The following is a 12,753-nucleotide window of genomic DNA, read 5'->3' on the forward strand; positions in this document are numbered from 1 at the left end:
ATCATCTGACTTCGGTTTTGTTGTACTTTAGTCTTTTACTAATTACTCCACTTCTCAACATCGAAAATAATAATAATAATAATAATATTGTAGATTCGTACGTCTAGCTTTTTGAACTCTTTTTTGGTACAATTTAGCGTACGAGTAATGCTAAATTTAATTTTTATTTCATATTTATCCCGATGAGATGATAATTTCAATCAAATCTTAAATAATTTTTAATTAAACAAATTCTAAGGAATAATTAAAATTGTTAACAATATAATTGTGAAATAATTGTAAGATAAAAATATGCGTATAAACTATACAGCATTACTCTTAGGATATAGATAAACACATTATTTTAACTTGCTTGAACTGGATTTGTCAATGGGCATTCCACAGTTCAGTGATATCAATTCAGAAGACGATCCAACCCGGAGAAACCACCAGCAATCATCAATACCAGATCATCAAATAATAATAATAATAATAATAATTGGGTTTTAAATATTACAATTTTTTTTGTTTATGTTTTCGTTTTAATTTGCTATAATCTTGAAACCCTGGGTATCGCTGTGATATCTTTTAGGAACTTCCACAGAGTAGTGAAGATGATTCAATCTAAAAAAAAAAAAAAAAAAAAAAAGAAGATGATTCAATCTGGAGAAACCACCCGCAACCCATCAATATTTCTTATGAGCAGAATACAAAGATAATGTTCGTATTAAATTCATGTGTATATTGCAAGAAACACAACTCCACAAGTGTAGAAGCAATCAAATATATTTTCATTTCCTTTTTTCCCAAAATATGTAGCATCATAGCTTCTTGATATTAATCATAAAATACATCTATTATTAAACCCCTAACATTCCATTCCCCCTAACATTCCATTCCCCTTAAGGAGACCTTGTCCTCAAGGTCTAAAAATTCTTTTCTTCCTTCGTTACTCGTTTCAGGCGTTCCCTTGGTGGCCGTTCAAGAGGTGGGATCAATTCTTTCTCATCAAGCGTCCAAATTTGCACAAGCCCAATCACTTGCCGCTACCAATGAACATTAGACTGCCTGTTGTTCTGTGATATAGGATGGCGACGAGGCGCTTGCAATGGAGCATAGGGTGGACATGGTTGCCTTGTTTTGGCTACGTACAATGGTGAACATTCCTTCATTTCATCCTGCCTTTCCTGTTTTACAATCCTGCCTTTGCTATTTTACAATTGACAATGCAACGTAATGACATTGCGATGGGTCTTGCGATTTGACAACGTTGTGGATGGTTTTGGTTGGTTGGGACTCCAACGGTGGCTAGGAATATAGTGATAGCATGAGATATGGCGGTAGCATCATTTGTGGCTGCTCGTAGCAATGAAGTTCATCATTGTTATCAGCTGAACCATCGCCAAATTTGGCAATCAATGCAGACAATTTTTTTTTGAATCCTCTCATTATTTTCTTCCATCTTCTTCATAAAGCCTTCAACCATAGTGATGAAGTTACCAAGCTGCTGCTCAAGTTGATCCAGCCTTGGATTCGCCATTGAACAAGATCCTGGCTCTGATACCAAATGTTACGTGAATACGTAACGGGATAGATTATAGGTTATGAGGGAACCTAGACCTTAGATTCAAAGGGAACCTAGACCTTTTAAGTTTTGAGAAAACCTAAAAAAGCCCTTTTCAAACTCAAGGTTTGGAATTAATTTTCTTATCCTTGAGCTTGATGTCTTTAAATAGACAATTACAATGCATAGTAAAATAAAAGACTAACTAAAATAAACTACTGATAATACTTATCCTTAATATTTAAATTATACTAACTACTCTAATGATAATACTTATCTCTAATATTTAAATGTTAATCTCTAATCTAATGTTATCTATAAAGATAACATATTATCCTAAGGTATTTTAATCATAAAATACCTCTATTATTAAACCCCTAACAAAAACCTAATTTTTTTTTTTTTTTTTGGATGAATAGCTAAAAACCCTAATTACTGCTGACAATCAACGTATATGTGGTTTGGCAAATGTAGTTAAGCAGAGGTTTGGGCTACATGGGAAGAGCGTGGCTTTATGTCTCTACTCCGCATGTAGGTCAAAAACTGTCCAGGTAGCTCTTCCAAAAGAGCCTGCACCACAGAAATCTGCCCACCTGCACAGACCAAATGAATTTTGTTAGTTTAAGTACAATGAAGAGGTTCAGGCCAAAAAAGAAGGTGCAATGAGAAAAACAAATAAGCCAATCGTTCGTGCCGATTGTTTCAAAAGATAATGCGCACAAACATATGATAAAAGAGAAGAGAGAAGATATGCACCAATATTTGACAAACTCATACCCTGTTTATTATTAGTTATTTATTGGTAGGTAAATAGGACTCAAATATCCAAACGGGATTTTCTTTTGATAATTAATCGAAATATCATTAAAAGTGTTAGGTGCCCCTAAGTCACAAGAAAGTGGCAAGAGAAAAAACACCTAGCTAAGCTAGAAGAAGAAAAACAAAAGCAGCTATTCAAAGATTGAGTGTATTGAAGAAAAAAGACTAGAGCTCTTCCGATGTTCAAATGGGAATGATGAATCTCATACTCATCTTTCACTCCTTGTTTATGGAGGAAGAGATTCCATTTAGCCTAGGTGTCCAAAAGTTTAAGCAAAAGACGGCTGTGGAGTGTGTTAAGAGAGACAGTTCGACAACCTAGCCAAAGAAAGAAGAAAGAAAGCAGTGGCAACCGCAGTTACATGCAACATCCCTGTTGTCAACATTTTCAAAGTTCAAACCACGCTTCTATCCTTTCTACACTCAACCAATTAACAATTATCTCACTGGAAGAACCTACTGCCATTATCCATTCTATGTTTTCTTTCATTTATTTAATTTTTATTTTCCTTCTTTTATTAAAAGGTGAGATGGAATGAGAATGAGTTTGGGCCAAATCCATGATTTAATTGGATCGAGCTGATCTCAATTTGAATGGCAAGGTCTTCCGTCTGCATGGAGGCATATTCCATTCTGAACTTGCACTGCCTAGTATCCATCTGGGTTTTTTATAAGAGGCAGAAACAGTCCTCTATATGAGTTATAACACATGGTAAACTTATTTTGACCTGCTAACTCATCATGCATTTAGAATGCATTACTGACTGGGAGAAACTTGTGAATACACAGTTACAATAAGTGGAAACTTTTAAAGGTAACATGAAAAGATTTGTAGAGACAAACAGATGCCATTATGTACTCACTATGCACTTCTCGCATTGGAACAAACTGTACGATGTCATGCGTAGCAACACGACCTGTAGAGCTCTCTAATCGCTGTCCACTATCTGCATCAAGGACCTGTCAAAAAAGAAGTAAGAACAAATATTGATTCAAGAGAAATTTCAAAAAGGTGAAATGCCAACATCCCTAGCACAAGAAAGTTGAATAACGTGGATGTAATGCTAACAAAGTATTCAAAGAAATGTAAAGGTTGTTAAATTTATGAAAATGATGGTATACCTCCATTTGTCCAAAATCTGCTCCTCCCACTCCCACTATAAGAATCGACAGTGGAAGATCAGATGCCCTCACCAAAGCATCTTTTGTTTCTTGAAGGTCTGTAAGGACTCCATCCTTGAAAAGGTGACAGTTATTTAGTTACGAAATAACAAATTGATGGAAAGAGATATCAAATAAAGTCAATATTATCTTTACCGTAATAATGAGCAAGACAAAATACTTGTTGCTGGTGTATGAGAGGGACTCGCTGGTAATTTGCGCAGCTGTATTAATCACTTGTCCAAATAAAGTGGGCCCTGCCAGAGCAACATTATGTAGAGCACTTGAATAAGCAGCCATGATGCCTTCAACTCCTTCGACCTATTAAAAAATGAAAGTAGCTGACTGTTACGACTAGAGTATGAAAATGCAGTGTTTAGTCTTCGAACAAGTTACACTAATAGGTTGTTAAAAACTTACAATGCATGATACGTATCTTATGATGTTTCTCAGTTTCTTATCATTTTCTATACCATATCTACTAGTTGTATCACATAGGTAAGTGTAATGTAGGATACAACATGTCAATCATACGATTTATGAGATGTGATAATGTCACAAAGTGTGTAGGGAGATCACTCAATCCATTTGATTCACATGAGTCTCATTGGATTTTTTACCTTTTTTTTATTTTTTTATTTTTTATAAAGATCCCCCTAAAACTTTTTAAAACCTTTTTGACGGCAAAACTAATGCATTTGATTTTGGGGTATTTGAATGTATTATTGCTAGTTGTATATGTGGTTTTTAAACTCTTGTTTTTTTTTTTTTTAATGTTTTATTTGGTTGAAAACGACTAACAGAAAAAATTATATGCAAGACCATCATAATTAAAAGTAGCGGAGGAGGATAAACGTTAAAAAAATAATAACAATAAGAAGAAGAAAATCAAGAAAGATCGAATTTAGGACAAACAAGGTGACATAGCCAGGTTTTGCATATTGTTAAGAGTGAATTATGAGTAAAAGAAATTATGCTACAAAAACACAATGCAATATACGAGATAATAATAAGAAGAAGACTGAGTAGCACTAGATTACATTTTAAAAAAAAAAATCAGCAAAGGGCTTACAATAAAAAACATAAAAATAAGTGATCCATGTGTGAAACAACTAGCATATGCTAACAAGGGGCTGGCTCAACAGGTAAACAATTGAGATGCTTGCTTAAGATCCTTAAGAAATAAGAATTTTTAACTAGGAGTATATTGAAAAGTGGCTAAAGAGTTAATCATTTTACAAACATAGCGTAGTTTCGAATGTTGATGGTTTATATTTATTCAGAAATACAAATCTTAAAAGAAATTACGCGAAACAAAAACTAATACTCTAATTAAAACTCTAGATTCTTTCTCAATAAATGAATTGCTTATAAAATATTGCTAATAACACCTGTTCCAATTACTTGTGTGAAAGAAGCATTTTAAAACCAAAATTGATAAAACAAATTTATGATCAATTATGTCACAAGAAAAATTAAATGAACTAACCATACTATTCATTGATACAAAGACAAAATTGGTTTGTAAACCTAGAGCAAATGCACAAAGAACCAAGAAGTTTCTAATAGGGCCTAGAGACGTCTTGGTTCTTGGTGCTATTGCTCTAGGCCCCATTGTTAAGATAGTGAAGTACTATTCTTATTAATATCATTTTTTTTTTATAAGTAATCAAGATATCATTACAAGCGTAATGTGTTCCCAAATACATAGGAAGTATATAAAAGAAAACACCTAGTTAGAATGAGCAAAAATAAATAAATCATGATAACTAATCGTAAAAGGAGAAACAAAAACAGCTATCTAAAGATACCGAGTTTTGAAGAATAAGGACTTAATATCCTCAAATGTCCTCTCATGGTCCTCAAAACCTCTGACATTAATTTCCCCTCTATAGACACTATAAAAGGCACGAAGGCACTATCTTCCCCACAGCAGCACTCTAAGTGCTGCCAACAGTCAACCAACAAACATACAAGTCGATTACTTCTCTAAGCATAACCCAAGACAGCCCAAATCGACTAAAGAAAACATTCTATATTGCATAAGCAACGTCCATTAATAGCATTTAAAAACATTCCATAAATTTTATACTTTACATAAAATTTATTATAATATATCAAGCCACCCTTGTGCTAGGCAAAACGCTGCTTCAAAGATGAACAAGCAAAGCAAAGAAATATGAAATCATCCCTTCTCACCTCATAGCTGCTTGCACTTCCATTCAAGTTAAAACAATGTGAGATGGTACCATCAAAAGTTCTTCCTCCAAAGCCCCACGCGGGAAAACGTTTATCAGAATCATAAAACTGAATGACCTCTCCAACCTCCATTATAGCCTGCAAATGATTTAGTTAATCAAGCAGACGATGACTTAAGAAATCACTGACGATTTCTTTTAATATATGCTAGCACAAGTCTAACATAAGTTTCAAAACATGTAACTTATTTATGTTCAAAATTACATATGTTTTGCAAGCGGTGAAAAAGCTGCTTGATCATATCAAGTTATGACATGCATTGTTAAAATAATGACTAAATCATTAAATTCACTATTTTTAATTAGTTCAAGTTTTGAGACAAGTGATAATTTATCATGGTACCATAATAGGTCTTTGATTCAAATCTTGACTCCACTCTACCTTATAATTAAATTTAAAAAAGTTTAATGTGTTAGGCCACATTTATTGAGAGAAAACATTTGACCCATACATGAGGGGAATATTAAAATACTAGTTGAGTGATTTAAATTTATAATTTTTTATTAGCTTAAACTTTTGGGATAGTAGTAATTTAACAATCATAAAAAATGACAGTATAAAACACATCTCTACAAACCAAATCAATGGAAAAGCTAAATTCATGTGTTATCTTTTATTTTTGTTGAGTGTTAGAGTGAACTGTGGATCAAGTTTGTCAAATTTGGGCCCAAGGCTGTGAGTATAACAAATACAACTTAAAACCCTAGGAGGAAGGGAAAACGGTGGTGAGTTGGAAAATAAAATTGAATGAAGAGATGCCCCGTTCAGAACAGAAGAGGGCATATGATTAATGAGATTACATGCATTGAGAAGAGCCCAGTTTACACATGAATTTAGCTTACACATGAATCAGATGTGCACATGAATCAGACCAAAATCGTTTCGTAACATGCATATGAATCATGAGAGCCCAGTTTACATCCAATAATATTGGGAACATACAACTCATGCACCCATATGGGTACACAGAATTAAACCCATATGGAGGAGATGCAATTCAGTCCAAAGATTATTGGCTAAAATCTTGCCTCTCATGTTTAGAGTACAATTATAAAAGTTTTGGAGCAAACTACTATCCTGAGAACATGAGAAGAAGCAGCCTTACCCGCTGATAAGAATTCAACCGGCCAGAAGGATCAACATAGTGTAAAGATTCCGGATTCCGAGGATTTCCATTTGAGCCTGGACAAATGAAATAAAATATTCAAAGACAAGACATTAATAACTATAAAAAATATATATATATAAAATAAAAAAAAACAATTCAATTAGTACCCAAATAAAATTAAATTAAATAACTCCTCTAGAATGTAAATTATTTACTTGTAAAGTCAACAGCAACCATAAAGTTAAGCTCAAATCCACTAGAAATGTAATCAAGAAAACTGTACTGTTCCTTCTGACAAAATTGATCCACAAACAGCTGTCCCTTCAACACCTATATTGATTTGTTAAGCAACTGCAACTACAAAATAAAAAGTGTAACAATAAATTTTTTAAACCATTCTATTGCAAGTATGAATCAGTACCTTCTCGTGACCATCATGAGAAGATGCTATGGTAAGATTTGCACCACTTCTTTCTTTGTGAAGTTTTTCTAGGTCTGCCACTGACTTCTGGATCTTACTGATGAGGTAAAATTTTAACATTGATAACTTGCCGGAGATTAAACCATGATAACAAGAAAATTTTTAAAACAAACTAGAATGAATCTAGACATCGACTTACCCAATAAGCACATGATTGCCACTGCTGTTGAAATCAAAGCACTCGATAATTAATGGGTTATCCTGTGGCAAGTTAAAGTGCACATCCCACATGAATCTTTGTTAGATATCAAATAACAAAACTTCTTATAAACTATAATCTAACTTGAGCAAGAACCATAAAGCAACAAGCTTACCTTACTTCCAAACTGATGCATACTCATGCATAGGGGTTTCCAAGTTGGATTTAAGTTGTTGTTCACCACTTCAGTCTTGCATATTGGAACATAATCTCCGCTCTCAACAATTCTATATACTTTTAAAAAAGGATCCTAGAATAAAATGAACAAATTTAAGAATCAGAAACACTCAGGTGTATGTATAAGTAATATAAAACCTCAATATGTAGCTGCTTTGCAATTACATACACTTTTAGAAAATACGTCCTTGTTATCCAAGTGAGAACAACGGAATGTCATCTCAACAGCACTCCTCGAAGCAACTGTTTCCTCTGCATGGATAGTGAGTGCCCCAAAGTTCATCAAACCCGTTTTCCCATTTTTGTTATGAAGATTTAGGGTTAAACTCTGACTTTGTTTGGTCACTATCTATGATGAAAAGAGAAGAGAAAGAGAAAAATGGTGTGGGTGAGAAATAGTAGTGTTTAGCACATGATGACCAAATCATTCTAAAAGAATTTAAGCCACTAATTTGAAAAAGTTAGCATTGGAACATCCTTTTTTTTTTTTTTTAATGTATCAATGGTAATAAAATCTTAAAATATCATTATGGTGAAACAGCTCTCATATTGGTCTTTCTGCTGTTAAACTTTTTAAGGAAATACTAAAAATTTAAGTAACTTTATACTCAAATTTCACTGGCTAAATGAAAATGCGTCAAGTACTCTCAATAATCCCAACTGATACCTCTGATAGAACACAAGTTGCCTCTCCAAGAAAGTCTTGATCCTTCAATTTCAGTGTCTACAACAAAACAAAATAATTTTTTATTTTTTCAGACAAGTACAACGGAATAAAATTTTTAAACTAACTTCACCATCAACAAATTTTGTTAAATTATTCAGGACGAAATGGTAACAATTTAAAAATTGTATAATCTCCCCTATGTTTCCTGGTTATAATTCAACATTTTTATCTGCAGTTCTGTCATAAGTTGCTTTCTTTCGTGACATCTGAATATGATTAAAAAATGAAAAAATCTTCTGAAAGTAGTCATTCACTAATCTCAATAATCGATATGGTTAACCAATCAAATTTGTTTATTTGTCAATAAAAGATGCATTACACACTTGGGACGAATTACCATAAGTCAGAACTATGGATTAAAATTTCCTTCACTTTCATTTCTCATTCCTTGTGTAACTTATTGCCTGTATCATGGCGAAGTTGACGGCAGCAACTAATACAGCATAATTATTTTGATACAGTAAAATACAACATACAAATAAGATCATTGTTTCCTTATTTTTAGCATGTGCTTTCCCATTAGATCTTACAGGTTATGCAGTAATACCACGTATGACTGCACATAAAGCTACTGCTAAAAATACCACACTTGGCATCACAATTTATAATAATTGTCAACATATTACTTTCATCCACGTCGATGTTTTTGGCCACATCTCAACAAAATTAGCACTTAGTAGACATGCAAAAATACAGTGTCATCTGGTCAACACACATTTCATACTACACAAAAGAATTTTGTTGCAGTATTCAGCACTTAAAGGTTGGCAGAGACGCCTCAGTAACACAGCATGTACACTTTTTTGTAAAATTTATTATCAGTACAAAATCATAATTTTTTTTATTTTATTTTTTGTTTTTAGTACAAAATCATAATTGAACAAACATAACCTACAAAATATGAATCAAAATGACAGATACTTAAAAGCAGAAGCCATGATATACCTTCACAGGGATATTATGGTATTTTGTATCAACATCATACACATGAAATCTGGAACCAAAAGAAAGAAGGCAAACATGAGTCAAGCAGTCAAATTAAACCATGACTTACAATATCTCCGCAAAGCTAAGCACTTAAAGGAATTTGTAAAGCTTACACCAATGGCTGTACAATCTCGAATTGGAATGCAATTGTAACTTTTTCTATCCATGCAGGATGCAAACTATTCAATATAACTTCAGTGCGACCTAACTCCTCCAGTTTTCCGTCTATTTTCTTTGCATACACCACAGCCATGGGATCACTCTGAATTATTAAAAAAAAAAAAAAAAAAATTATGTTTTAGCTTAAACCAGAGTATGAGAAGCCTCGCCACATGAATGCATGTCATACAAGCACAGAAACAAACTATCGCGGATTGACGAACTTAGACCTTCAGACAGGCAAGCACCTTTATCAGAACTGACAAAATGGTGTAATACTTTAGCTTGCTACATGAGAGGGAAGTTCTAAAAGTTACAGAATAACTTCTAGGTTAATGTGAAGAGAGAAAATCTTCAAATTTAAAGTTCATTCATTGCTTGAAAAAGTCCCCCCGATACAATGCAAGACATATGACCTCCTAATCATTAGACATTAAAGCTACCAGGGCTCTAGGCTTTCATCATCCTAAAGTAATTAGCCTAACTTACTAGGACAGTTATTACTCCATATATAAAATAGTCCAACCCATAACAATTATATAAAACAACTACATCGAAACCCACTTAAAAGCAAGGCTAAATTTCCAGCAAATTCCTCAAATACCCCTTAGATACTAACAAACTATATAAACAAAAGTAGACTTTGTCATCAGCTAAATTATAAAGTGATTACTAGCTGGCATGCTCATTTAACCCCTGATAATCCACCTTTCGCACGTAATTTCCCCTCGATTTTGGTTGTATCTAAAAGGCAACTCACACATGGCATATATTTAATTAAAAAGTACAAAATCTTGAATATCATGAAAGCCATAAAATCTGATCATTGACTACAAAATACATCAACTGAGAATTGTGTTCAGACATATGCTAACAATCCAGATATATTCTACTACAGTTCTTAAATTAAAAAAATTGTAAGTGTGATTTGGATCATAAATTCCAAGACCTTGCTAAGCATAGAGATTATCAAGGTGGATCAAAGCCAACAAACTCACATTTCAAAGTAAAGAAAGATGAAAATGGACCACAGCACACTAACAAAAGCTTTATCCCAATTTTTGAAATTAACTGTAGAGAAGCTTCGGCAAAGCAAAACATTTGAAGAATATCCAGGGTAGCTTTAGCTCGGCCCTTTTGGATTCATATCTAAACCTAGCAAAGGTTAATGCTGTTAAGGGGTATGGGTATCTTAGCAGGGCTTTTTTTGAGCAAAATTCTTGGGTCCAGTGGTTTAATTTAGGCAACCACGACACCAAATTTTTTCAGAGCTATTAAGAGTTTACATGGCAAAAGAAAAATTGTTTATGTTTCCAAGGAAGATGGTCCTAAGATTAATACCTCATTGTCATAGGGTTGGGCAGATTAACCGTTTATCGCCTACTGACAGCCACCGAACCATCACCGACTGACAACCGACTTCTGGCAGTCGGTAGGCGGAATAAAAATACTGCTTCAACATCGGTTCAGTTCGGTAGACGGTAGAATTTTTTTTTTGTCGGTTGACCGACAATTAACCGACCTAACCAATTTTTCGAGTGAATTTTATCTGGTAGGTTTTCTTCGTGTCTTTGTCCAGCTGATTTGTGGTTGTCTTTTTCGTCCATGTTCCATGAATTTACTTTTTCTTTTCATTTCTAAAGCATATGCTTTATTAATTATGTAGTTATAAAGAAGTTATAAATCTTAACATAAAAATTTTAATCGACAATTCATCGACTTAACCGACCACCTATTAACAGATTGGCCGAAAAAGTCGAAACGATTCCTTGTCAACATGAAGTCGGTAGGCCAAAACCTAACCGATTTTTAGGACGGATAGAATCCATGTGGTTATGGTTGGATTGAGGAATGTATCACTACATTTAAGTTCTCTATTTGTATTAATGGAAAGCTTAAGAGTTTCTTCCCTGGGAGTAAAGGCCTTAGGCAAGGTGACCCTATGTCGGCTTATCTATTTGTTATGGTGATGATGGCCTTCTCAAGGCTCATGGATAGAATGACTAAGACGGCCTAGTTTAGATTCCCTTGGAGGTGCCATAGGAGAAAATATTTCATCTATGTTTCGCTGATGACTTACTAATATTATGTAGGGTAAGATAAACTCAGTTGTCATGGTCAAGGAGTGCTTGAATCGTTTTAGGGATATCAAGGTTGGCTACTAACTTTGATAAGAGCTGTTTGTTTACTTGCGGAGTTGCAGTGTCTATCAAAAATAAGATGTTGGGTATTCTTGGGTACCAAGAAGGTAAACTCCTAGTGAGGTATTTCAAGATTTCTCTAACTTTTTCCAGATTGAAGAAGGATAATTATGCAGTGTCGGTTGAGAAGATTGCAACCAAGGCTAAGAGCTGGGCATACAAAGCCCTCTCTTATGTAGGAATGATTCAGTTGATTAATTCCATTCTTTTTGCATGCAAGTGTTCTGGTCCCCCCTTTTTATTCTTCTCAAAGGACTTATTGGACAAGTGAAGTATATCCCCATGTCTTTCTTACGGAAAAGAGGTGAGCTTAATAATTTATGGGCTAAAGTGGCTAGGAACTCTATTTTCCTTCCGAAGAAAGAGTGTTCTTGGAGTTAAAAACTTGTAGTAGTGGAATAAGGCGACAATGTTGAAACGTGTGTGCCTTTGCTCCAATAGTGGTATCTCTACTTGGTTGGTTAGGTTAATTCAAATGTTCTAAAAAATAGGAGTTTCTAGGATGTCGGGTTCTAAGAGATTGCTCTTAGTCTTTGAGGAAGATTTTGGAGCTAAGAGGGCATTGTTCGGGATAAGGTGTCTTGGTTGACAATCCCTAGTTGCGTTTTCTCAATTAAGCGGGCTTAAGAGAGCTTGGGGATTACGGTCCTGAGGTGTTCTGGAACAATCTTGTGTGTCCTGGTAAAATCATTGCTCGCCACTTTTTTATTATATGGCTTGCAATTAGAAGAAGGTTATATACCCAAGATAAAATTGTTGCTATTGGCTTTCTCAAGGAGACGAAATGTGTTTTATGTGGGTTGGGCGAAGAGAATGTTAACCATCTTTTTGTTTGTTGCTCATTCTCAAAAAGTATTTGGTACAATCTTTGGAATAAATGTAATAGTCCTTGGCTTGTAGGAACTAGGAGGGGTTTATTCGGTGGATGGCCA

General features: G+C 34.2%; 1 protein-coding gene across 1 annotated transcript in view; it reads right to left on the bottom strand.

The window, feature by feature from the left end:
• Positions 1-749: 749 nt before the first annotated feature.
• LOC132168967 (protein BONZAI 3-like) overlaps positions 750-12,753 on the bottom strand; it is a 14,165-nt gene continuing 2,161 nt past the window's right edge. Inside the window, exons 2-16 of the mRNA XM_059580063.1 lie at positions 9,771-9,908; positions 9,575-9,723; positions 9,420-9,468; positions 8,415-8,471; positions 7,917-8,096; positions 7,686-7,820; positions 7,511-7,572; positions 7,312-7,408; positions 7,106-7,220; positions 6,888-6,964; positions 5,723-5,860; positions 3,680-3,844; positions 3,485-3,598; positions 3,226-3,322; positions 750-2,136 (exon numbers count right to left, since the gene is read on the bottom strand). Of these exons, the coding sequence (XP_059436046.1) occupies positions 2,018-2,136; positions 3,226-3,322; positions 3,485-3,598; positions 3,680-3,844; positions 5,723-5,860; positions 6,888-6,964; positions 7,106-7,220; positions 7,312-7,408; positions 7,511-7,572; positions 7,686-7,820; positions 7,917-8,096; positions 8,415-8,471; positions 9,420-9,468; positions 9,575-9,723; positions 9,771-9,908 (1,692 nt within the window). The 3' untranslated portion in view covers positions 750-2,017. The remainder of the gene's footprint in view (positions 2,137-3,225; positions 3,323-3,484; positions 3,599-3,679; positions 3,845-5,722; positions 5,861-6,887; positions 6,965-7,105; positions 7,221-7,311; positions 7,409-7,510; positions 7,573-7,685; positions 7,821-7,916; positions 8,097-8,414; positions 8,472-9,419; positions 9,469-9,574; positions 9,724-9,770; positions 9,909-12,753) is intronic.

The sequence above is a fragment of the Corylus avellana genome, chromosome ca2 (assembly GCF_901000735.1).
Source record: "Corylus avellana chromosome ca2, CavTom2PMs-1.0".
Lineage (NCBI taxonomy): Eukaryota > Viridiplantae > Streptophyta > Magnoliopsida > Fagales > Betulaceae > Corylus > Corylus avellana.